General features: G+C 44.7%; 2 protein-coding genes across 2 annotated transcripts in view; one reads left to right on the top strand and one right to left on the bottom strand.

Moving 5' to 3' along the window:
• The window catches only part of LOC133121956 (nidogen-1-like), a 38692-nt gene extending 36300 nt beyond the window's left edge, over positions 1-2392 (bottom strand). Inside the window, exon 1 of the mRNA XM_061231556.1 lies at positions 2082-2392. Within this exon, the coding sequence (XP_061087540.1) occupies positions 2082-2285 (204 nt within the window). The 5' untranslated portion in view covers positions 2286-2392. The remainder of the gene's footprint in view (positions 1-2081) is intronic.
• A 7933-nt stretch (positions 2393-10325) lies between these two features.
• On the top strand, positions 10326-26693 carry LOC133111687 (G protein-coupled receptor 137Ba-like). Its single transcript, XM_061222225.1, has 7 exons — positions 10326-11031; positions 16671-16720; positions 20535-20757; positions 22168-22317; positions 22663-22791; positions 24439-24560; positions 24998-26693. The coding sequence occupies exons 1-7, from the start codon at positions 10651-10653 to the stop codon at positions 25104-25106; spliced, it is 1164 nt and encodes a 387-aa protein (XP_061078209.1). The 5' UTR covers positions 10326-10650; the 3' UTR covers positions 25107-26693.
• The last annotated feature ends 9 nt before the right edge of the window (positions 26694-26702 follow it).

Here is a 26702-nt window from a genome sequence, read left to right on the forward strand (position 1 = left end):
GGTGGACAGATTCCACATTGCACCATGGGACATCTACCGTGACGTAATCTCCGATAACCATGAGGACCCTTGAGGCTCTGAAGAGTAAGGTTTTTCTGGAATGTCTTTTTAAAATTATAGGTCAGTCTTCTGGAACGCCATTGCTTTCAATTACCAGTGTTCTGCTAAGAACATTCAAACCACATATTTGTGATCTTCAATGGGAAAAAAACGTCTATGGGACCAGTCAACACCATGTGGAGAGCAGACCTCAAGTCCGAAATTGAAGCTAATGAATAAGGATAAAGAGACACTTGTCCACTGACCAGAGAAAAGGGAATCTATATTGCCTCTGTCCAGTCAATTGGACAAAAAAAAGTGAAACAGTGGGAGTCTTTGATTGGTTCAACACAAAAGCACTTGCAGACTTCCTCATTGGCCATTCAAAAAAAGGGAGGAGCAGATTCTGAGCTGATGAACAATGGTTTTGATGTATGCATAACCATGGTAACACAAGTATGTAAGTATTGTTTCTGCATTGCTTGGACTTGTGTTGCAGGCATTTGGGTGTAGGAATGACTACACTGCAGCTTCAATAATACACTTTTCACTCACACCCTCCAATCACACAAAAATATATTTGTTCCCTAAGAGGGTTGTTCGCTCCCAAAGTTGCTGAACGGCTGAATAAAGACTGTTGCTAGGCCAGCACATGGCTTTGCAGTTTTCCCAGCTTAAACACTCCAGTCTCGCCGTTGTTATTGGTTCTATGCATAAACGCGCCTATAGCTTAAACAGCTGGCTCCGGCGGAAATGTGTGGATAAGAACCAGTACAACAGAAGGCGCATCTGTGCGATACATTACACCCGCTGAGGACGGATATTAACCCGCCGGAAAAATAGGATTCTCCCTGGTGACGGGGCGGGGTGCGCAGAGTAGGCCTACCGTCGTTGCGGTCCGTGTCGACCGACCGCGTAACGGACGCGGTTATGAGAAGGCGCGCGGGGCCAAGACATTCCAAACCGACAGCTGCTCCACGCATCGAGTCCGAGAGCTGAGAAACCTGCTTCCGGTCACAGTGCGATCCCGTAATGTTTGAACCAATACCAAGCTCCTCTCTTTAAAATGGCATGGGCGTATGTTTTAAGTTTTAAGTTTTATTTCATTTGTCGTATTTTGGGGGGGAGGTGTGTGAGATCTGTAATGATGTTGTTTTTAAAAAATTGTAAAATAATAAATATGTAAAATAAGAAGGATTGGTAATACTTTTCAATAAGGCTCCATGCGTTTGCATTAACTAATGTAGTTGTTCACGCAGTACAGCTGAGAAGTTAATCTGTCCACCTCTGTTAATGTATTTTTACACCATGAATTGACGTTAGCAACTACAATAAGCAGTTATTAATAGCAAACTCTGCAGCTATATTTATCATAAAAGGGAGTAACAAAGGGTAAAGCCAAAAGCTGTGTGCGAACACAAGGCTCTCTTTGGATTTTTAACGGATTAACACCAGGCCTTTCCTGGACTTTGCACTCGGCTACATTCTTAAAAATCCACAATTTCTTAACAGCAGGGAGAATCCTTGAGATGTATCAACATTGCACACTATCTGGCGGTGAAACCTCTACCTTGAACTGTATCTTTCAGCACCCATACCCCACCCATAAATATTTCACATGTAATGGTTCCCTTAACTGTGAAGGTCGAGTGACAATCGCAGATTCACTTTAAAGTAAATAGTTAACGGTTATCTCCCCCCGGTACAATCTTGTGCAAACAGAGCTGAACTGCATGTTTCGAATGCCTTCCTGCTGGAGAAGATGTGACAGTTTCTTGATAGATGGATGCAGTCTGCGCTCTTGGTTTTTTATTCTCTACCATACCACGTGTAGACAATCAGCAATGAAATATGCAACATAGCCGACTGCACCAAAGGAATGTTATGGAGAACACAATTAGATTATATCAGACTCATAAAATACTTCTTAGATAGTTCAAAGTTACAGTTAATCAAAGTTTCTAAGGTTTTTGTATCTGCAAGATCTGACCATTAGCAGTTCTATTGCAGTTCAAGGTCAAAAGTTTTTTTTCCCAACTCACATAAACGGTGTCAAATGATCCGTCGTAGAAATACATGGACTTGTCCAGGAGAAGCTCTTGCGTTTCGTCGTTCCCTGGATCCAGCACGCGGTCCCCGGCGCGCTCTCCATACTGAAAGAGGTCACTCTTGCGCACACAATTCGCCGTGACAACGAGCGCGAGGAGGGTTATCCAAACGAGCCATGCACGTCGTTTCAAACCCATTATATAAAGAAAAGTTAAAAGATCAGCGCCGGCGGAAAGTTGTGGCTTCTGCAACCTGCGTCGGTTGTTCAGGGCGCAACAGGTTTATACCGCCAGATAACACCCCCGACACAGCGTTCCAAAGAGACGAAGCGAGAGAACGGGACAAGGATGGGAAGGAGGGCGGGGTTGCGCAGGGCGGAACACTAGGAGGATTCAGAAGTTTTTCATTGTGAAAAATTGCGACAATCCACATATTCGTTTCCTCTGCCTTTTACGTCACCGGAGAATTTCATTGTTGGCGCTGTTTTAGTTCCACCTACACCTCAGTCAGTTACACCAAAGTCAAAGTTTATGTGTGTTTTTACACTCAAAGCAAGTTGTTTAAAAACCACATAGGACACAACTGTAACCTACTATTGGACATCAGAGTAAAATAAAATACTCCTTGTTAATAATTTAAACGCGTATTTTACTGCGCGCTTTTGTTCCATGACCGCGGAACGAATAGTGATCCATCGTCTTTATATATATATATATTTATATATATATATTTAAAGTATTTAAACACCGCGCTCATTCATTATTCACGCATCCAGCAGGTGGGCGTTGCAGCACGTGCATCCCAGCAGCAGTGAAATGTCGAAAGAGGCTCGAGGTTACCGTGCGCGCTTGCAGACGCGATGCTTTTGCTTTGATGTGCTGTCATGCACGCACGCACACGCACACACAGACACAACACCCATTGTTGACATTTTCACTGTTGCAAAAAAAACCCCACAAATTGTATTGCTATCGGCCCCCGAAACCATGGTCACAACTTTTGTATACAGAACTTCCTGGGTCGTTCGAAGAGGACGCAGGAAGACTACCGCCCACGCGTCTTTTAAACATGTTTTTTTTCCACCGCAAGGCTACAGTAGCTTTAGAAGTTGCATTTGCTTGAAGAAGCACAATTTATCTTCATCAAGATATGTACCCGGATGTGTCAGAAATATGCTGCTAAAATGCTACCAGCATCCCTACTGAGACTGCGTAAAGTTTTTCAACCTTGTTCTAGGAATTGGATCCAGAGATAAAAAGGCACTTTGACTAATATTTGCAGCTTGGTGGCAGCACTGTAGAATGTACGATGAACAATAAAGGATGAAATAACTGCGTCAATGTGGTACCATCTCATATAATCTCCACTATTTGGGTGCCATATAAATGAAAATCAATGATATTCTGAGGCTGCTCAGTGAATCACAAAAGTGTGTGCCAGTAGTTATAAACACTGCTATTCGTAGTAATCATTTAATAACGGAAATCTCCCGATTATAATGAGCCACTACGCTTCAACACAGACATAGCAGACTCATAGTAACTCGCCCAGCACACATACAAATGTATAGAAGAAAACTGTTCGGCGTTAAAGCAAAATTAACGAAACAAGAGAACACGATCATCCTCGCTAAATTGTGATTATTTTTGGCCTGTTATTTCTAAAGACCATAACGGACTTTCCTTGCCACGAGCAGGATTCCATAAGCAACTGCCGCCACCTGCCGCCTCCGGCAGTCATACGTCATCACGATCTCGAGCTTTAGCTCCGGAGCAGTGGTTTCCAAACATCAGGAGTCGACGTCACTTTATGTTTTATTAACATACAATTTCTGTGACCCAGGACTTCTGAAATATGTAGCCCAACATATTTTTTTTTGTTGATAAAATGCAAATCTTTTTAGCTTAAGTCAAGTGATTGTCCATTATAAACAGTGGAGCATCTACATCTTGACTGGTTATACGCTTAGGGGAAGAGAAGTGAATAAATTACAATAAATTAAGGGACTGTGTATTGTGTAGCCAATCAGACGTGTGTATGTGTGTGTGTGTGTGTGTGTGTGTGTGTGTGTGTGTGTGTGTGAGAGAGAGAGAGAGAGCCAGATGTAGACAGTCAGTGTTTGCAGGAATTTGACACTGTGACACTAGGGTTAACCCTCTTAGTCTGCCGTGGGATCCTTAATGAACATGTTAATTAAAACATTTGAGCAACACAAAGGCCTCGTTGAGGTACAGGAAATGGGCAGGCATGTTTTCATGGTGAAGGCAAGCAATACAGATCACCATTTTGTGATCTTGCACAACGGGGCAATTAAGTCACTCGACAACACAGCCTCAGACAAACAAACCATTTGTCCACTATATATTTATTTCCTTGAAAAATCGAGGAGTAGGGCATTGTAAAAATGAAGATGTACTTATAGGTTATGAACTAAATTTACTCGTCGTGCCAAAGTAGCTGTGGCCTGAGCTAAAACTTGGCCACCCAATTTCTATCTGTCAGTGGCAGATCCATCATGACGATCTGCGCCACCATCGGTGTGGGCCAAGAGCAATATAACTCCCAAAATAAATACCGTCGGCTCCATTAAACCTGTTTAAAGGTAAGAGTTTAAACAAACACATCTCACATCTGAGCGCTAGCCAGTTTCCAGAGGACTCCCCAAATTTTGGCGCCCACTTTCGGCTCCAGCGTCCGGTAAACATCATCATAAATCACCCTCTAATTAGTCTAAGACACAATTTTTTTATCAGATATTCACAGAAATTTTTACCAAATTATGAAACTGGCATATGCTCAGTAGTTCAGCTTTTAGCGTTAATACTGCTGGCTATTCACTGAGGTATTTTCAGAAGTTCATCACTTAATTTAAGTATGTTTATTGTTGAACTTGTATTTAACCAGGTAGGTCAAAGGGATTCCTTTCTGTGGCAAAACTCAACTCTCCGACGAGAAGCGAACATAAAGTGGGTCAACAGCGCCATCTGCTGGCTATGTTTTGTTAGGAGGGCCAGTAATACACATGCACCTGTTATGAGAAAACAGTGATGAACATTATTAATTCAATTCAATTTGTAAAGCACTTTTCACAGCACTTTTCACTGTCCCAAAAGACACTTTACGGAGGAACAGAAGTGAAGAAAAGATGGAAAATACCAGCCCTAAGCTCCCAGAAAAACCCTCAAACAGCGGTCAGAAAAAACTCACCCATGAGCAGAAATCTCAAGAGGAACCTGGCTATCCATCCTCTGCTGGCCAATAGGTGGCGATGGTAACAGTTCAGGAATTATTAAAAGATTACTGTGTGTGTGCGTGTGTGTATTTTCAAGGTACCTCTAGGTACGATCGCCTAGTTGTTGCGGCTTGGAGAATGTTTGTGGTGCATCTTAGATAACATGGGTAACTGGGATAGATCGGGTACAATTAGCAACCAACTACTTCAGAAGTACAAAAAATCAAAAATACATTTGAATTACTATCATTTCAAATATGAATATTCACCCCAAAAGATTTGTTTTGCTTATGAATGTCATAACATGGAAGCTAGTGCACCTCTGACCTCTGTTTTACTGTGACCGCGATGTCATTACATTACATTACATTATTGGCATTTGGCAGACGCTCTTATCCAGAGCGACGTACAGTTGATTTAGACTAAGCAGGAGACAATCCTCCCCTGGAGCAATGCAGGGTTAAGGGCCTTGCTCAAGGGCCCAACGGCTGTGCGGATCTTATTGTGGCTACACCGGGATTAGAACCACCGACCTTGGGTGTCCCAGTCATTTACCTTAACCACTACGCTACAGGCCCTTTAAGAAGCTGAGGCGACCCCTGGTTTGCACTCGCCCTTCCATCACTGAGGTTCACAGGCTCTCTCAGCCTGATGATGTCATACGCAGCTGACCTTTGACCCCGTATGCCACCAAACTGCCAGAGCTTGTCTGGGAACCGGCGTACCAGCGTCTCACACGCTCAAATTTAGGGAAGTTGTGGACGCATGAACGGCCTCTCCCCAATGAGACGTTAGGGGGGGAGGGGGGTAAATGGTATTTTGGGTCACCTTCTCTCCTGTCATCTTCATTTTTCTTTGTCGAATGTGAGGCAGTTGAGTGTATTAAAAGGTGTATGAATTCAAAAACCACTGACCAAGGCAGGACCAGAATGATTAATCTGACAGTTGTTCAACGAGGAGAACTTTCACAGTGAGCAATGTTCCAGTTCCCACAGATGAAGTATCAAATGGTTGTTGAGTTCTCAGGGTAGTTCCCTTCAAAAGGCATTTTTGTTCTTGTTGGCTACCATCACGGACAGGTCGTGACGAACAGAAAAAGATTTTGAACTTGCTCGCTAATGTCATTCTTGAATGTGTGTCTGGAGCTACTCTACTCTGCTGTAAAATCCAGCTATGCCCACTGGAAAGTTGAGCTGGTCAAGCTGGATATGAACTGATCAACCACCTAGTACTGGTAGCTTGTCTCACCAGCTAGCTGCTGTTTCAAAACATAGCTTGATCTGGTGAAACCATGTCAAACTGAGAGCTGGATTGAACTGGTCAACTGACTACCAGCTGTTTCAAACCCTTGCTTGAGCTGTTTCTTTGAGCAGGGTATGCTTACTTGGTAAATGGTAAACGGTTGGCATTTATATAGTGCCTTTATCCAAAGCGCTGTACAATTGATGCTTCTCATTCACCCATACATACACACACTTACACACCAACGGCGATTGGCTGCCATGCAAGGCGCCGACCAGCTCGTCAGGAGCATGTGGGGGTTAGGTGTCTTGCTCAGGGACACTTCGACACAGCCTGGGTGGGGGATCGAACCGGCAACCCTCCAACTGCCAGACCACTGCTCTTACTGCCTGAGCCAATGAGACGACTGCTCTTACTGCCTGAACCAATGAGACTGCTCTTACTGCCTGAGCCATGTCGCCCCTACTTCAATGTATGCCTCTACCACATGCTATATCGTTCATCCAACCGGCAGCATCCGAAGACGCAAACATTTCACCCCGTGTCTGTAGCCCCAAATGAACTGAAGGTGTAGTTTTTGCCAGTTTGAAGTCGAAGAACCCGCCTTGCCAGGTCTCCAGTTCCACTTGGCAGTTAATGACAAACACCTTGAGGCCCCGACTGTGATTGAATAGTGAACAGTTATCCTGGACTGAGGTTGTGCGACGTTGCTATGACAATGTTACAGTTGCAAGTCCTGTTCCACCCCTGCAAAAAGGAAGGCAGCAAATATTCATTTTCGATACTGACACTGACTTGCACTTTTGAACCGACCTCACCACATGATAAGAGCGTTAAGCACTCATTTAAGGTGCACACAACTTTGATGATACTCAACATATGTCTGAAATACACCTTTTACCTTTGTAGACTTCACCTCAATGATTCTATAAAAAAAAAAAAACTTAACTCAACCCCTTCTCTCCCTCAATTTTGCAGGTCTGGAGACAAGCATATTGACAATGACACGTACTATATGACTAAGATACTGTATATGTACAGTTCTAGTGGTGTTTGCGTACAATGAGAACAGTAAAATACAAAGCATTTAGAAAGCTGCTTACGCTAAAAGCATCAGCTAAATGACTAAACTGTGAACTGAAACCATTAAGAGATGAACGCATTCACGTACCAACCGAGCATTAAAAAGTTGCCAAGTGAATTTCATTAACAGTGTGTATACTGGATCCATTTAATTATCACAGCAACGGAACGTGTGCTTTTTCAAGTGCCATTTTGTTTTTGACGACAGACTGGGCCGGCGCATTCTGTTCTGCAATGAAAGTAAATTTAGAGTTCAACAAGAGGAAGTGAAAAATGCAGACAGTAATAGAGTCCATTTGCATCAACATTCGCACTCTAAATAATAAAATAGGTGGTGAAAGAGTGCTTCAATTTACAAGCACCTTTCACTGGAACAAATATTAAAATGCGAAACACCATCGCATAATTCCTCTAAATGCTATGAAAAAAAAATCCAATATCACTGCTGAAAAATGGGATGTCACTAGCACAGTACAATTAACAGTAATAATACTTTGTTAGTTGGCTGATGCTTTTATCCAAAGTGATTTACAGTTGATTAGACTAAGCATGGAGATCATGCGCAGATCTTATTGTGGCTACACAGGGGCTTAAACCACCAATCTTCAGGGTCTGAGTCATGTACCATTTTCAAACTGCCACCTAATCATCCCCTGATTCGACTGGCAGAACATTGTTCCCTTCCTCTCCACCTCAGCTGATGTGTGGCGAGTGTTCTGGTGCAAAATGGCAACCAAGAAAATTAAGCAGGGAGGAACCACCCTCCCACCCACATGAGCATCATGTGACATGGCTACCGGTTTGGCATTCGCAGCAAACATTTACAGACCCACAAGGGGCCCGAGGGGGTCAAAGTTCACCGTGACCTGCACTCTGACCCCCCCCCCCCCAATTCACACGATCCACGACGTCACCAAAAACAAAATAAAAATTTAACAAACCTGCTTCTCCGCTGAATCACGTCTTTGGCTCAGTGGAGTTTTTACATTTTAAATGCTGACTGAAAACATTACACATCAAAATGCCAGTTAACAGATTAAAATGACTGTTTCCATAATAACACGCTGTGTTTCATGGGAGCAGGATGAGCCAGTCTGTTTCACCTTCAACCCTGGATTGAATACTGTATGATGTATTATGAATATATACTACCGCATGCGCTAAAACCCACTCAAGGCAGGCCTACACAGTGAACAACATCTCTTCGGGAATTCTTTAATTTTATCCAAAGTCAGCGGTCAAGCAAACTCAACTCCATTGCGTTCAATTACCGGTGGTGACTGGTACATGAGCATTAGAACGCTCAGTTCATAACATTCTAATTACGTATTTGTACCTTAAAGGGTACACGAGCATTCGTTTTATACATGACTCATCTGATAATTCTGAGGGAGGCCACTTAATCTAAACTGCTTCTGGTAAATATCCAGTTTGGTTTGGTTTGAATTTATGTCGTAAGCAGAAAGTAAAGTAACATGATGTGTAATCTCCCGTGTCTACTGAAAATCTCCTTCCCAGAATTAAGAGAGAAAAAATCCAGTTATGCTGATAATCCTTCAGTTCACAGTATTATGTAGCACTGATTACTGCTATCAATCACAGCTGCATTATTAATGACAAACGATTAAATTGCATTCAAAGAAACAAGATTATCCCTAATATGATAGCATATTAATTAGGTTAAGAAGTATAATAACGCTATTACACTTGAAACAAAGGCAGAAGTCAGGTACATTTTCCAAATAATGGAAACTAATGAACAACGTGTTCAGGTGGCCTGTCGCTCGGCCTCATAAAAATAAAAACAAGCGGAATATAAAATATCCCCGGTGGACAAAAGAAGGCTAGTCTTTTTCAGATAACACGATGCCCACGATGACGATAAACGGCTCTGAGAGAGAGCTAACCGCACGGAAAGAGGAAGCACGCCGACGTGATCGCCGTTAGCTGAAGTGAAACCGATCTCGCCCGGCACAGCTCAGTGGAAACAGGAACCACACAGGGCGGTTAGTGTACTGGGCCACAGAGCGCGTCAAACGGACGCTCACACTGTACATTACTGTCACACGCCACACAGCCACGGCTGCTGGGAGTACAGGAAATAAAATAGTTCATAATAATTCGTTTTTATCTTTCAACAATCAAACAATTGTTCAGTTTTGATCAAATAATAATCATAATATGAGTATTGGTATTCCCTAAATTGTTTCTATTTAAATGAGCATTTAATGTGATATTTTGCATGTGCATGTTTTGTTGAGAGAAATACAAATATTAATGAACTGAACAAATAATACATTAACATTAAAATAACCCCAGAAAGTAGATATTGGCAATTGGAATCTTATCATTACTATTATTATTATTATTATTATTATTTTTATTATTATCACTTAACTACTCTTCTAGCTGTTTTAAATCTCTTTCTCTTACTCTCTCCCCCCCCTCCCTCTCCCTCCCCCCTCTCTGCCCATCGCAGAGCACAGTGTTCCTTCCTGGAGGCTCTGGCCAATGATTCATCCCGGACCAGGGTCACGTGATCCCGCCTCCTGGCTCCATCTCCGGAGAGGAGCTGCAGCAGGAAGTGAGCCTTGTTTTCATTTTTTTCCCCCGTCCTCTCTCCCTTTCTCTCTCTCACACAAACACACACACTCTCTCTTTCACGCACAGACACACACACACACACACACACTCTCTCTCTCTCTCTCCCTCCCCTTTCTCCTCCCCTTCCTCCACTCCTCCTCAATCCTCCTCTTTCTGCTTCTCGGTCGCGGTTGTCAGTCGTGGGGACTGCGCCAGAGTGTCAGGAGGCAGAGGGACGGAGAGAGAGAGAGAGAGAGAGAGAGAGAGGGAGCGGAGCGGAACAGAGACAGGAGGAGAGGAGCCCCCGCTCCCAGCCGAGGGGGGGAAAAAGAAAGGGAGCCCACAGAGGAGGAGGAGGAGGAGGAGGAGGAGGAGAAGAACGCCTCCCTCCCTCCCTCCCTGCCCGCGGGGTCGGCGTGGCGATGGAGGCGGCAGTGCGGGAGAGGGAGCCGGCGGGTAACGGCTCGGCGGTGCCGCCGCCCACCCTGAGCCCGGCCGTGCCGCCCTACGTGAAGCTGGGCCTGACGGTGGCCTACACCGTCTTCTACTCGCTGCTGTTCGTCTTCGTCTACGCGCAGCTGTGGCTGGTGCTGCACTACCGCCACAAGCGCTTCAGCTACCAGACCGCCTTCCTGTTCCTCTGCCTGCTGTGGGCCGCCCTCCGCGCCGTCCTCTTCTCCTTCTACTTCAGGAACTTCGTCACCGCCAACTCGCTGGGGCCCTTTTCCTTCTGGCTGCTGTACTGCTTCCCCGTCTGCCTGCAGTTCTTCACGCTCAGCCTCATGAACCTCTACTTCGCACAGGTGAGGGGGGCGCCTGGGTGGGCGGGGGGTTTCAGCGGTGGAAGGGGGGGGGGGGTGTGTGAGGGGTTCCACGGACTCTGGTTGATGTTCAGGAGGTGCTGGGTATCGGGCGGTGAGAAAGGCAGTGCGCTCGTTTCACACAGACGCGTTTGGAAACTGCGTAGGGGGGTACTCTCAGAAATAAAGTTACAGTGGAGGTACCTGTTTGCTCATTTCCCAAATGAACCCTGAAAGTACAGTAATGTTCTCTTTGGGTGCAAATGAGTACGTTTAACAAGCAAAAAAAAGGTACAAATTTATTATATACTGCTGGCTAGAGGCGCAATGTTATGTACCTATAAGGTACTGCCCAAGTGACAAGCATTTGTATCTTATTTCTGAGAGTGTATTGCCAGTTTGATCGGAGGCAGTGGATCCCCAACGAGGCTGTCAGGTGTAGCAAAGCTGAAATCTGCCCCCTGGGCAGGTAGGTCTCCCCTCAGAGTGAGTACAGGGCAGGAAACGTGTAATCCCTACAGATGACAGGTCCTGATAAAGGAGCAAGCTGAGACACTCTCCCAGAGTCTGCCTCTCCTCTCATGGAGCTGTGCAGGTATCAGATGTAGACCTGCAGGCAGACAAACTCACCTGACTGCCAGACGAGAGTGCCAAGGCTGGTGTGTTGTATTTCCTGTTTCTATACCTGAGAAATCACCTAACATAACAAAAACAGAAACAAATCGGCCAAGGCAACAAGCTCCACTGCTTTAGAATGAAACCAAACAGACCAGAATTTTGTATCATTCATTTGAAATCCAACTGACATTTTGCCTTAGATAACGTCAGTTGTGTTTGAAATGCAACTGACCTTTTTCTTTAGATCTCAGATTGACAGCATAAAAACAGCAATCATACAGCAACCAAAAAACAACACATACAAACACGCCATCAGGCACACGCTACTGTTCTTGTCCCTGTTGGCCTCAGCACTAATTTAATCTAGACTGTCTTGTCCTAACTGTACAAGCCTTACTGGCATACACTCTCAGACATAAAGGTACAAAAGCTGCCTAAAAAGCTTTTCTTGTGGCTGGGGTGGTACACTAATTGTGCATAAAATTGTACCCCTAGCCAGCAAAATATAATTAATTTGCTTGGAAATTTTGCTTGGAGAATGTACTCATTCATCCCCAAAGAGAACATTACTGTACTCTCAGGGTACATCTGGGGAAATTTGATCATTTAAGAGCAAAAATGTTCCTCCACTGTCACTTTATTTCTGAAAGTATACCTGTAACGTCTTCACCGACTCGATTTTGCAGTTTTCGGTTTAATGGTGAACCTGTGTCGAAGTGCAGTCTGGGAAGAGAGGGATTACGTTCTGACAGACAGCTTGAGCAGTTCTCCGAACCTTTATCAGGTGTTTACACTAATGTAGCCCGCAGCACGAGTTGTGTAATGTCACTGACACCCAGCTCCGTGTTCATAAAACCTGTATTCATAAAGCATCTCGGCACAAGCAGGGCGTGGATCCAGTGCTCATACACTGCAATGAAGTGTCTTAGTTTTGTAATGAGACTTAAAATCACTTTTTTTTTTTTTTCTGAAGTAGAAAATATTAGCTTATGTTATAACCCTTTGAAGAGTAGGTTTTTTCCAATATGTCAGTGTTCTACAACTCCATTGATTTCAATTACTAGTAGTGATTGTTACATCAGCATTAGAATGATCAGTTACAAATATTCAAATGACATAGTATTCATGATTTTAGACATTATTAAAGGGTTATGTTACTGCTTGCTGACAAGTGAAATTTTCATTACACAATTGGCAAATCTTGAATTAGTAAAACTCTCAACTCATTGGCAATAATCTCATTTAGCAAAATAAAGTAATATAAATATGATTTTAAATCTAAATGTAAGATTAAATGTATGTGTGGTATATAAAACCAAATATCATACTTTCCCTGCATTTAATTAGCTCTGAGCCGTTTTGAAAAGCCACAATAATCAGTCCGAATGATTATTGTGAGAACTTATTGCAGCAAAGATGTTGTTCATCTCTGTTAACAGCACAAGACGACATAGTCTTGCTCAATCTGAGTTAATAGACTGCCCCTTTCTCCAGCAAAACACTATTCAGCAGAACATCGAAGAAGGGAAAAAGTGTTCCACAACAGGAAGCAGAAAGGAAAGGAACTGGGAGTAAGGGAGGCCATCTCAGCCTAACTGTATTATCTTCCCTATCCCATAATTCCTCTGGTTCATACTCAATTCCATCCGCCCACCTACTACAGGGTTTTCGGGTGAATTAATCCAAGGGCGTTTTATTCCGCTAATTTAACCGGCTGAAAGAGACGGCGGGATTTGGACGGGGGGTTGGGTGCACGGGGAATCGGGATGAAATATGCAGCAGAGTATAATGAAATATGCAGAAACACAATCCTGTGTTTAAGTGGGACGGTGTAATGCATGCCTTATCATAAGGTATTTCTTCTTCTGCAGACTGAGAGTGCACTTTCACTGCTGCCAAAACCGTACGCTTGTTTCCAGCGCAATTCATTTCATTCGGTGGTTTCTGTTTGGCTTGAACATTTACTTCAATTTTATTGCTGCTACACATTGAAACTGTCACATTAAGAATGTAAAGAAAAGCAGAGCAAATACAATAATATCAGTATTACTATTATTAGTAGTAGCTGTAGTAGTATTAGTACTGTTTGGAGATGTAGTAACACTGTTTGGAATGTGTTTTGGATTACCACAAAAAGATCTCAGTGAAGCCAGGTAGTGTCTTATTTAGGAGAGCCGACAGACTTCTGTCCTTTCATATTTTTGCATTTATTCACGGGTAACAGATAGAGAACCTGCACTTCTCAGTCACGACTGCTGTCCGTTCTGGCTCCACGGTGGTGGACTTCCTGTGGATGTCAGAACAGCAGTCTTTGACCACTTTCGAGCGCAGACTGAAAAATCACCTCTTCAGGCTGCACCTTTCCCTCCCAACCCCAGTGCTATAATTAGCCATGCGTATGTTATAGGTTGTAGCTGCACTTATATATCATTAATTTAGTATTCAGGGTATTCTAGCTGCCAACCATGGTATGCTAGTTGGAAAGTTAATGTACTCTTCAAGGGTTCAAGCTTTTTCTATGTGATCATTCTAGCACTGGGAACCCTACCTCTCTCTAGGGCAGGGGTGTCAAACTGAATTCCCAGGGGGCCGCAGTGTCTGCAGGTTTTTGGGGTTTCCTTACAATCAGCTATCAATGAAGGCCTTGAGAACAAGGTGTGTGGATTCATCAGCCAATCAATGACTTGAATGAACCACAGGTGCCGGGAACATCCCAAAAACCAGCAGACACTGCGGCCCTCCAGGACTGGAGTTTGACACCTGTGCTCTAGGGTTTTCAGCGTGCTTGTCCCTGGTTCTGGTTTGCACTTTATTGTATGTCGCTCTGCATAAGAGCTTCTGCTAAATGACTGTAATGTAATGTAATCAGAAGGAGGCATTGATCAGAAGACCCCAGAGCAGGGTTTGATGCATTGCCTGCATTGGTGGGATCTGTATAAGACTAAAGAGATAGATAGGTCCTTGCATTTATATAGCACTTTTCTTGACACTCCAAGCGCTTCACAGCGATGAGGGGGAAACTCACCTCAACCACCTGGGTGATGCACGGCAGCCATTTTGCACCAGAACGCTCACCGCACACCAGCTGAGGAGGAGAGGGAGAGAACAATGTCTCTGCCTATTAAATCAGGGGATTATTAGGCGGAAAGTTGAGAGAGCCAGGGTTGGGAATTTAGCCAGGACACTGGGGAACCCCCTGACTCTTTGTGAACGGTGTCACGGGGTCTTTAATGACCACGGTGAGTCAGAACCCCGGTTTCACGTCTCATTCGAAAGACGGCGTCTCCTACAGCACAGTGTCCCCATCACTAACCAAGCCCACACCCACCATTCGGCAGGAGCGGGGTACATGGCTGCTGGCTAGATTAGAGTCTGCCCCCCCCCCCCCCCCACGGACCGCTCCACGCTCCTCACCCTTATGTGCTACTCAAGTGCGATGATAAGCCCATTGAGCTACACTGAGCTGGTTTTCAACAAGGCGTCCATGACAGTACTTCAGGGGGGTCCCTGGACAGCTGGTATGGGCACAGACACAATCTCCCTCCCTCCCCACACCGCAGTCACAATCTCAGCCTTCTACACACCCTTAACACTGCAATGGGTTCAGCTCTTTTGCTGAGAGAGGATAAGTCTGGTATTTCGATAGGGGGAAACCCGAGTCTCGGTCAGCCCAGTTTATGATTATGAAGAACATTTGGAACATTTGGATGAAAGCGCTCCATAAAATACAGTCCATTTCCCATTTACCGGAACGTTTATGACCGTCCCAATGCGGGATTCCAAAGCATTCCAGTGAGAGGACCTGCTCCAGTTTTGCGGCGTGCGGAAACATCCGGAACATCTACTCCCACCCTCGGGGGCATTCGAGATATTGCAGCGTGAGCTAATTTGTTCCCAACACGCAAAATTTCCTGAACGGGAAAATAAACCTTGTTCAGGAAATTTAATTTAAAAACAGAAATGTATTTGATATGTGTTTGTCTGTGTGATTGTGTCCAGGTGTGTATGTATTTATGTGGTGTATGTATGCCTGTTTACGTGTATGTGTGTGTTGGGTGCGGTATGTGCGTGTGTGTGTATGTGTGCAAATGCATGTGTGTTGGCTACGTGCATATGGGTATGTGTGTCTGTGTGGTATGTATGCGCATGTGTGTGTGTGTGTGTGTGTGTGTGTGCGAATGCATGTGTGTGTTGGCTGTGGGTGTCTGTGCAGTATGTGTGTATGTCTATGCGGTATGTGTGCATGTGTGTGTGTATGTGTTTGTGTGTGTATGTGCAGTATGTGTGCGTGTGCGCGTGTGTGTGTATGTGCAGCGTGTGTGTGCGTGTATGTGTGTGTGTGTATGTATGTATATGTGCGTGTGTGTGTGTGTATGTGTGTATGTATGTATATGTGCGTGCGTGTGTGTGTGTGTGTGTGTGTGTGTTGTTCTGAACAGCTTGTTTCATAAGAAGTGCATCTGTCCCTAAGTCAGTCAGATACAGTCACCAGCCGGGAGATTTTCTGTCTTTCAGACACAGCAGGCTGCTGCATAATAAAGTATTCAGTGTTAGTTCTCATTAATTAGAGTCGAGCAGGAACCAAACATCAGAGCGCTTTACATTTCACTGAATAGTTGCTTTTATTCCGCAAAACAGATACAGGCTCCACAAACCATTTCTCCACATCTCTGCACAGGGAAAAGAAGAATAGTGATATAAATGCGGAAGTGAACTGTACCGTTTAAAATGCTTTTAAACCGATCTCGCACTCCACAGGGGAACCAGGTACTGCTAGGGGTACATTTGTGAAAAATCAACACCCCTTATTGTTCTGAGTAAAAGTAACAGGAATGAAGCAAAACTCACATACCTGTAATTATCAGATTTCTTGGGTACCTGATATTTATTTTGAGGCTAGAAAGTCCCTTGAATACCACAGAAAAGTCATCATATCCTGTGTATTTTCTTTCTCATTAGGGACATTACATTGTGAATTGGAGAATGCATGTTGGTTAAAGTTTTTATTTTCTGCCTCCAAACAGGTTGTCTTCAAGGCCAAGTCCAAGTACGCACCAGAACTTCTGAAATACAGGTACGCAGCAGAACGTCTCGAACACAGTTCTCAAACCAGTTTGCTTTCCCTACTTACCAGTTTTGTTAAATGTTCCCTGTGTTTGACATAATGGGGCAACATTAGCTCAGGCAGTAAGAGCTGTCATCTAGCAGTTGGAGGGTTGCCAGTTTTATCCCACCCTGGGTGTGTCAAAGTGTCCCAGAGCAAGACACCTAACCAAATGCTCCCGAAAGTTGGTCGGCGCCTTGCATGGCAGCCAATCGCCGTCGGTGTGCGAGTGTGTGTATGAATGGGTGAATGAGAAGCATCAATTGCAAAGTGCTTTGGATGAAGGCGCTATATAAAAATGCCAGCCACATAAGATAAGATTCTTTACTACTTTATCATCCATTAACACAGAAATAATCCGTTTTAATGGATAACAGAACAGACGACACAAACTGCAGACATTGGCAGGACCTTGGCGGAGCCCGTGTCCCTGGTGAAAAGCCACTCCGCCGTCATGGGGCCGGGGGCCTCCGGAACTGAAAGGGTTCCAGGAGAGAGCCGCTTCCTGTCAGAGACGGCTGTTTCCTGCGGTCGAGAAATTAGCGAAGCCCTTTCACTCGCTGGAGTACAGAGGAGGACGAGGTTCTGGGGGCAGGCCCCATCGGTATTTAACCTGCCGAGACCCTGTGTCCTCAAACAAGGACATTACATTTTGCCCACCCTGAGCGTTACACTCTCAGAAAAATAAAGTGACAGTGGAGGTACATTTTTGTTCTTCAAGGTACAAATTAATTATATATTGCTGGCTAGGGGTACAATTTTATGTACCTATATGGTACCGCCCCGGAGACAACCATTTGTAAATTTTTAAGCACTTTTATATCTTTATTTCTGAGAGTCTATACAGTATCTCTCTTAACATAAGGGACATTCAATTAAGATGAAATAAAATATATATTCTTTTGAAAATTATTTCACAACATGTTTTTGTCAGGCATGACACTTGCATTATGTCAACAACAAAAAAAATCACTCCTGGGTCTCAGTGCAAACACTGAAAAACAGGCTGGAGGACCTGACGGTTACATGGAAGCCACGCCAGCCCTAGAGCGCTGAAACACAGCACACACAATCATGTAATGTAGCAGTCCATAAGTCTCTGCTCTTCTGATGTGCCTTCAACGTGGCTGAACATGGATTAAAAAACAACAGTATTTTTCAGTGCAGTGACTTATCATCATCACAATGCGCTGCATTTGCTGTAGTTTTTCTTTAATCACGTCTAAAGCGATAGTGAAACTTCAACGCCAGGGTGAAATTGCTTCCAAGGAAACGAAAAAAAAAAAACCGCAAAAAAAACCCCATCACCATTCCGATCTATCAGGTGTTGATACAACAGCCAATCAGCAACAGGGCATTGCTGCCTTTTGATCATGTGATGTGCGTTTGTCAAGCACAAGGAAGAAGCTGCGTTTCTGTGCGTCTGATTGGCTGTCATAACAACATCCAATAGATAGGCATTTCCCCCTCCCCCAGAAGCAGGTTCACTGCACAAACCAGACGGCCAACTCCTGTGTCCCGTCAATCCTCTGTACTTTTCCATTCTAGAAATTTCTGGTTGTTGTGAGCAGTATACTAGGCTCTAGATCAGCCATCAAATCTGGACCTTGAATCCAAATCTGGCCCTGGTTTTCTTTTCTCCCAGGTAAATTAGCTGAACAATTAGTACTACCCATTGGCCAAACTGTTTTCACACCTGACTCGCAGGTAAAGGGAAGGTGGAAAACCAGCGGTCCTCGGACCTCGAGGAACATGATTTGATGATCCCTGCTCTAGATCGAGAATCATCAAATCTGGCCCTCAAATCCTAATCCAGCCCTGGTTTTCTCCCGGGTAATTAACTGAACAATCAGCGCTGCTGTTTGGGCAAACTGTCTTCACACCTGACTCCCAGGTAAAGAGAGGGTAGATAAGCAGCAGTTCTCGGCCCTCGAGGACCGTGATTTGAGGAACAGGGCTATACATAACCAGCACACCCTGCAGCTCTCCAGGACCAGGGTTGTAGACAACTGCTCTAGAGAGTATCCAGCACAGAGGGGAAACCTGAACTTGAACTTGAGTGTCTGTGACCTCTACCACATGATCTAGCAAGCTGTTGCATGCATCGACAGCTCTCTTTGTAAAAAAGAAAAAGAAATAAAGGAAAAAAAAAAGAAAAAAAAAAAGCTTCCTGATATCAGTGCACAAACTGTCTGTAACTAAATTCCACCGACGCCCTACGGTTGTGCTGACAAAACTAAGGGCCGGAAAAATAAGACTCACTGACCTCGATGCTCCTGTAGGGAGTTCACACTCCGCATAGCCCTGGGCTGCAGGCTTTCTAGAACATTCCCAGCCTCCGGCGACAGGAGACCTTCACCATCGGCAAAGTGTCTTTGCACGTCAATAATGGGAAAGCCCTCCTAGGCTAAACAACACTAGCGTGGGATGGATTTGTAAGGAGCCCGGGGCTAGTGCTAGCCTGAACCAGAGCCAAGGCCAGTTTTATTTTATAGTTAAAAAATATTTTTCTACATTTTTGTAGTGATGGACAATGGTGAATGATGGAGAAGGGTACAGGGTGGTGTGGCTGCTTAGCTTCAGCGGTTAGCCATGAGAAGGGTACGAAGTGGTATGTTTGCTTAGCTTCAACAGTTAGCCATGAGAAGGGCACAAAGTGGTATGTTTGCTTAGCTTCAACAGTTAGCCATGAGAAGGTTACAGAGTGGTATGGCTGCTTAGCTTCAGTAGTTAGCCATGAGAAGGTTACAGAGTGGTATGGCTGCTTAGCTTCAGTAGTTAGCCATGAGAAGGGTACAGGGTAGTATGGCTTTTGCATGGCATTTTTAAGCACACCACATTGCTTGAAAGGTAAACACTTCACTCTGCAATGGCTGCTGTTGTTTGGTAGAGAGCTGAGTCTGGGTTTTAGTGTGACACTTTAGTACCAAATGTGTTTGCAGTCTGCAGACTGGTACCGCAAGACTTGATCAGTAAGTGACATCACGCTCATCAGCCGGCAAAGAAGATGGACGTCATGTCAATTGGCACCAATGTTTATTTTCACTTGGACAGTTTTCCTGGTCCTTTAAAGAGTGAATATTTGAGCGCTTCCAATTACTTTTCAGAATTTAAACTATTTTCAGGGAGCACGAGAACTCCACACTCACCTTAACTCCAGGCTGTGTTCGAAACATCTTACTACGTACTACATACAAAATTTTCTTTGAAATGTTTGGCAACTAGTATGGTAGTACGCATTTTCGTACACAACCTTTGGCTGGTTTCGAAACAACTTACTTGCCTACTATTGAGTACACAAGTTGCCTACTATTAAGTACTAAATAGTAGGCAAGTAGGCCGTTTCAGAAATTTCTAAGAAAATGTAGTGTAGCGTGGTTAGCTCAGCTAGTTCGCTAGCAAGCATGGTGAAGTGCAGTGAAAGAGAAGGCTTTAGCAGGTTACCTCGACAACACTCCCTGATGACGTAACCCTCAAATTCAAAAACAACGTTGTTGCCCTTGGCTAGAGGCGAGTTTGTCTTTAGCTGACTGGTAACCCGTTCGTTCAACAAATATTTGGATGAGTGAGAGGTCGGGGTTCAAATCCCACCTCGGACTCAGGCAATTTCTCACCCGTTACAGTAGCGTGTAGTATGCGGTGGAGTTACCATCCCATCAAATGCCAAGCTTAACAATGAGGAGCGTACACTGCAGAACCAAATCCCAAAGTGCTGTCATTGACCCTCAAAACGTTTTTGGACACGGCCTTTAGCGCTCTTCGCCCCCCCCTTTTTCCTTCCCAGAATGCCCCTGTACCTGCTGTTCCTCTGCATGAGCCTCGTGTTCCTGCTGGTGAACCTGACCTGCGCCCTGCTGGTGAAGATGACCAGCGCGGAGGCCAGGACCATCGTCCTGGTGCGGGTGGCCATCAACGACACCCTCTTCGTGCTCTGCGCCGTCTCCCTGGCCCTGTGCCTCTACCGGATCGCCAAGATGTCCCTGGCCAACATCTACCTGGAGTCCAAGGTGAGCGTCCTCCGCCCGCCCGTCTGTCTGTCTGTCTTTATCCGTCCGTGCTGAGGAAATTCCAAAATGGAGTCACGCAACTTGGGTGCCCAAGGCACTTTCCTTCCCTCAGTCACACCTGGAAGGTAGTGGCTTTTAGAACAATAATTTTATTAATTAGCAGACGCTTAATTGTCCATAGCGACTTACTGTTGATTAGACTAAGCAGGAGCCTATCCCCCCTGGAGTAATGCGGGGTTAAGGGCCTTGCACAAGGGCCCAACAGCTGTCCCAATCTTATCGTGGCTACACTGAGGCTTGAACCACGAACCTTCTGGGCCCCAGTGTACCTTAGCCACTAGGCTACAGGCTGCGCCAACTATAGAACTAATATCGACAGATTAGCAAAATAGCTAGCTCAGTAACATTGCTCCAGATTGATTTGATTAAAGAATCATTAAAGAAAAACTATCTGCGAAAGAAGCACTTACACGTCGTCTGTGGTTGGCTGAGCTGAAACCGCTGGCTGACCTGCGTTTAGCAGTCTTGGAGGCACCAGCTGCCTTGCAGGCATCACTCAGAGAAGGTTAGTATCTTGGGCAAGTTTGGTTGGGAAAACAGTAAGCAGCGGTAAACTGTAAAGTAATTTGGTCAGAAATATTTTGCCTCCTTTTGCTTTGAAATCTGGCGAGAGAAAACCTGCTGGATTTGCCGTCGCATACGCTGCAAACACGAACCCAGCACAAATCTACTCAACCGATCAATACACGCATGCACTTTAGAATGATATTTCCTTTCACGGTAAAACAGCTTCCCAACCTCACGTCCCTGTCAGGCTGTAGTACATTTTTTCATTCTAATCTAAACCGTACCTCAGGGTCTGCTGAAGCATGGATAATGTTACACAGGATATGCAGCCGTTGGTTTTCATCAAAGCGCAGGGAAACTCGGGGACGTTGATTCATCGAACTCCGCCATTCATGTGATCGGTTTTAAAATGCGAAAGCACTCGCAGGCAGGTGCGGCACGACCGAATCGGTTTCTCACACTGGCACCGCCAGCGACTCACGGCGTCTGCAGCTTAGCAACAGGAGAGTCTAATTAATTAAACACCACGGTCGCTTTCCTCGGCTCAGGCTCGGTTATTACCCGCGAGGCTTTGCGGCGGTATTGTTCACGTTCACCACCCGCAGGTGCTGAACTCAACTGTCACTATCTTTATGACAACGTGGCTCCGTTACATTAGAGCCATTTAACGTAGACTATTATCCTGAGGGGCGCACACAACTGATGCATTTAGCTTACATAGCATCCATTTGAACAGCTGGCTATATACTGAAGGAGAGCAGCAGGGTGTGCTCGCTAATTGATGCTAATTGAGGAACTTACTGCAAAGCTAATGTTCTCTTCCTGTCCTGTGTTTGTGTGCAGGGAACGTCGGTATTCCAGGTCACGATCATCGGCGCTACGGTGATTCTACTGTACACGTCGCGTGCCTGCTACAACCTCGTAGTCCTGGTTCTCCCCAAAACCACGCCCATCAACTCCTTCGACTACGACTGGTACAACGTATCTGACCAGGTGCTTTACATTTTGTTTAACGTACATTCTTATTTGGTACAACTACCGAAGAAGACCGAAGAAGGTAGACCACCTCTTACACAGATGATGATGTATCCATTTCTGGTTTTCATGCCAACGTCTGTAGTTAATCACCAAAATAAATAAGGGTACGGGGTGGTGTGGCTGCTTAGTATCAGCTGTTTTATATGAGAAGGTACAGGGTGGTGCTTCATAGCTTCAACAGTTAGCCATGAGAAGGGCACAGGGTGGTATGGCTGCTTAGCTTCAGCACATTCACATCAGAAAGGTCCAGGTATGGGTCCATGAGGTACGCCTGCTGACCAGTGGATCCTCCCTCTCCAGGCTGACCTGAAGTCCACTCTGGGGGATGCTGGCTATGTCGTTTTTGGGGTGATCCTCTTCGTGTGGGAACTCCTGCCGACGTCTCTGGTGGTCTTCTTCTTCAGAGTCCGCCGGCCAACACAGGACAGGGTGAGGCTCTAATGTCTTTGTATCTAAATTACTGTAAATAAAGTTATTACATGTTATTTGCCACTTTTATCCAAAGCGACTTACAGTTGATTAGACTAATCAGGAGACAATCCCCCCTCAATGCAGGGTTAAGGGCCTTGCTCAATGGCCCAAACAGCTGGATGGATATTATCGCGGCTACACCGGGGATCTGGTCCCAGTCACGTACCTTAGCCACTATGCTACGGACTGCCAGTACTTACTACTTACAGTGATGAAACCTAACTTTAAATCTTCATAAGATATAAGAATTTGGGTTTTAAAACACTCCTGCAGAGTTTGTAACCGAAATGCACAACTGTTATGTGCGAGTGCCATCTTTGTCTCGCTGTTGGAAGTCCTCCTGTGATGGCCCAGAATGCCAGTATTGCTTTACCCGAGGCCCCGTCCAACTGTGGTTCCCTAGCAACAGAGGGTGCTTCCGGGCTCAGTAATGACAACGCCATGGCGGTCTGCTCAAGAGCTCGAGAAAATCTGCTTACAGATATCAGCCAATAGTCTCCCATCCTGCTGCGGCAAAATGCAAATCGAGTGGGTGTTCTAAATTAGCAGAAAAACAAAAGGTAGCACTAGGGGAGGTAATTAAATTATAACTTTTAATTTATACACAAAGATCACAGCAGGAAACCAGACGCTTTGGCAAGAGCAATGCTATATTCCAATCTACCCCCTGAGGCTACTAAAGTAGAGGTTGATGAGCTAACACTGATTGAAACCATTACATTGATTAATCAGTCAATCGATGATAGACATCAATTAACTAACTGGTCAAAGTGTTTCCTGACAGATCGAAAGTTTAGCAGAGAACCAAATACCAAGAATACCAAGTAGTAAAATAATTATTGGTGACTTGCCATAAGGCTAACAAAACACTCTCAGACACATGACATAACAGCCGTAGCGAGATGTCAGGTTATGTCAAATTAAATAAAACAGTCATACTTTTATCAGTAAATTATATCAGTAAGATCTGATAAAAGTTTGACCTTTTTTAAAATATAATTTGGCATCAACTGACATCATCTCTTATGACAGCTGTTTTGTCATGTGTATGACAGTGTTGTATCACCCTTCTGTGTTATGGGGGCGACTTTGTTCAGGAGGTAAGAGCAGCTGTCAGGCAGTTGGAGGGTTGCCGGTTCGATCCCCCACCAGGGTGTGTTGAAGTGTCTTTGAGCAAGACACCTAACCCCCAATTACTCCCGACAAGCTGGTTGGTGCCTTGCATGGCAATCATCGTGGGTATATGAGGGTGTGTGAATGGATGAATGAGAATCATCAATTGTGCAGAACTTTGGATAAAGGCGCAATACAAATGCAGACATTTACCATTTCAGGTGAAGTGTTACCGAATTAGTAATTTTAAAATGACACTACACTAATGGCATTTGGCAGACACTCTTATCAAGAGCGACATACAGTTGATTAGACTTAGCAGGAGACAATCCTCCTCTGGAGCAATGCTCAAGGGCCCAATGGCTGTGCGGATCTTATTGTGGCTACACCGGGATTCAAACCACTTACCTTGCCTCGCCCATGTAGCTTATCTGGCTTAACCACTATGCTACAGGCCACCCTAGATATGTTTTTATGTTTGTGTTTTTCCAGAGCACCACTGGCATTCCCAGCCACGTCTTCTCATCCAGGGGTTACTTCTTTGACAACCCCCGCCGCTACGACAGTGACGACGACCTGGCGTGGAACATCATCCCGCAGAACGTCCAGGCCAGGTAAACGGCGCCCCCGCCTGGCACGGCTGACCTTCGCAATCCAGCCCTGCATCCAAGTCCTTGCATGGATAAACCCAAGTCTACTTTACTTTTATACTTTATAAACCAGTAAATGCCCGTCCAATAAATAAATAACAATACCTAATTTCTACAATTTTCATAACAATATTCTTCCTTCTTGCATGAACATTTTTCTTGGTATTATTTGTTAAGTAACACATGTAGTTACCTTGCCTTTTATTTAGCAGACGCTTTTATCCAAAGCGACGTACAAAAAGGGCATATCACGGTCAGCTGTTATTGATTGCATATTTTGAATAGTGCCTTTACAGATAGTACCACCCCTAGTCCCCCCACCCCCTCCAGAATGATTCAGCTGAAATATAACAATAATAATAAATGATGACAACAATAATGTGACTGTGGTTGTTTTACAGCTTGACTGCAGACTGCTATGACTGGGACAGCAGAGGCAGCAGCTTTGTGGCCTACATAGGGACAGAGGAGCCCCAATCTGTAGCGCCTGAGGAGCTGAACCCATACTGACCCCCCCCCCCCTAACCTCCACCCTAACCTCCACCCTACCCCAACCTAACCACACCCCAACACCACCCCTACACCACCCTACTGCACCTCTAACCCCCACCTTACCACACCCCAACCCCAAACCCTACTACATCTCTAACCCCCACCCCAAACCCTACCCCCACTCCACCCCTAACCTTCACCCTACCACACCTCAACCCCTACCACCACACCCCCACCTTACCACACCCAAACACCACCCCCAAACCCCCACCTAATCACACCCCAACACCAACCCCAAACCCTACCCCCACCTAACCACACCCTACCCCCACACCACCCCTAACCCCAACCCTACCACACCCTACACCACTCCACCCCAAACCCCCACCCCATCCCCCCCCGATCTGCTCTTTTGCACACGGCCCTTCAGTCCATAAGCTCCGGGACCTCTCCACCGTTCACATTGACATTCCTGTTTTTTTCATTATTTTTCATTTTTTTTACATTTGTGGTTACTCGTCACGTGTTACAAGAGGAAACTGAATCCAATCCAGTCCAATTGAAGGCCGATCCATTTTGGGATTTCATGGCAGCCTCTGCTCTTAAAGGGAACATCCACTCAGAAAAAAAAAAAAAAAACTGTGAAAATGGTTATTGGTCGTCCATTTGCATTAATGTATTTACGTTCATAGGTATAATACTATTTGTACTATTTAGCGTGAAACGCACCCCCAACCCCCCACCCACATCATCTCATACCTGGCACTGACATCACTCAAAACGTGATCATAGCACAGCCTGGTGCTAATATGTGCAATACCACAGACCCTATAAACGCACCAGATACGCACCTGCACTGAAATTTGCACTGAAAAAAAGAAAAATGGTCCGCCTACCACTCACCATGAGACACTGATTAAAAAGCATGTGACCACATACAATATTAGTAATAAAGTCAGCTGTAAAACAGCACCAGAAACTACAGTTAGCGCCTGGAGCCTGCTGTAGTTAACGAGCAGAGAGGAAGGACACTCAGTTCAGTATCTGGTACCTGTGAAACTACTTACTCTGGCTCCCCCTAGTGGCCTGGGGGGGAAGAAACTCCGATGTTTGTGAGCATGCTAGTCGGATGGGACCATATACTGAAAATATACTTTGTGAATATCATTTACAGCAAGTACTTGATTATATTATGACACATGATTCTAATATCTTAACGTTTGTGTGGTGTACATGCCTAAATTCACCATTTAAAAAATATATAAATAGAACCTAAATAACAGATTCACTTTTTTTTTTTTTGGTAACATTCTCACATAACATTGTGGCACTTTTAATGAAATTTAATCGTGTGGCCCCTTATCGTCCGAGATACGTTGAAGGTTCGAGGATCAAAAAGGAAGAGATTACTATATTTTGGTTTTGTTTACAGACGTTGTTGGCTGGCGTTACAGGTTTTCGAAGGAAGAGAGCCATTTTGTATGGTATTTTATATATATTTAGTTTCATTGCAATATCAAGTACGTGTCAGCTTTTGTATATCCGCATATATTAGTGCATACTGACTCTGGACTCTGAATAAAGGACACTTTGTAGGAAGTTTCATTCACGGTG

This window comes from Conger conger, chromosome 2 (genome assembly GCF_963514075.1).
Source record: "Conger conger chromosome 2, fConCon1.1, whole genome shotgun sequence".
Lineage (NCBI taxonomy): Eukaryota > Metazoa > Chordata > Actinopteri > Anguilliformes > Congridae > Conger > Conger conger.

What these genes read in the sequence shown, in the direction of transcription:
- LOC133111687 (XM_061222225.1), top strand. Translation starts at nt 10,651, where the DNA reads ATGGAGGCGGCAGTGCGGGAGAGGGAGCCGGCGGGTAACGGCTCGGCG. An exon ending in CCAGAACTTCTGAAATACAG is followed by an intron (nt 16,721 to 20,534) that starts GTACGCAGCAGA and finishes TTTCCTTCCCAG; the next exon opens with AATGCCCCTGTACCTGCTGT. An exon ending in ACATCTACCTGGAGTCCAAG is followed by an intron (nt 20,758 to 22,167) that starts GTGAGCGTCCTC and finishes GTTTGTGTGCAG; the next exon opens with GGAACGTCGGTATTCCAGGT.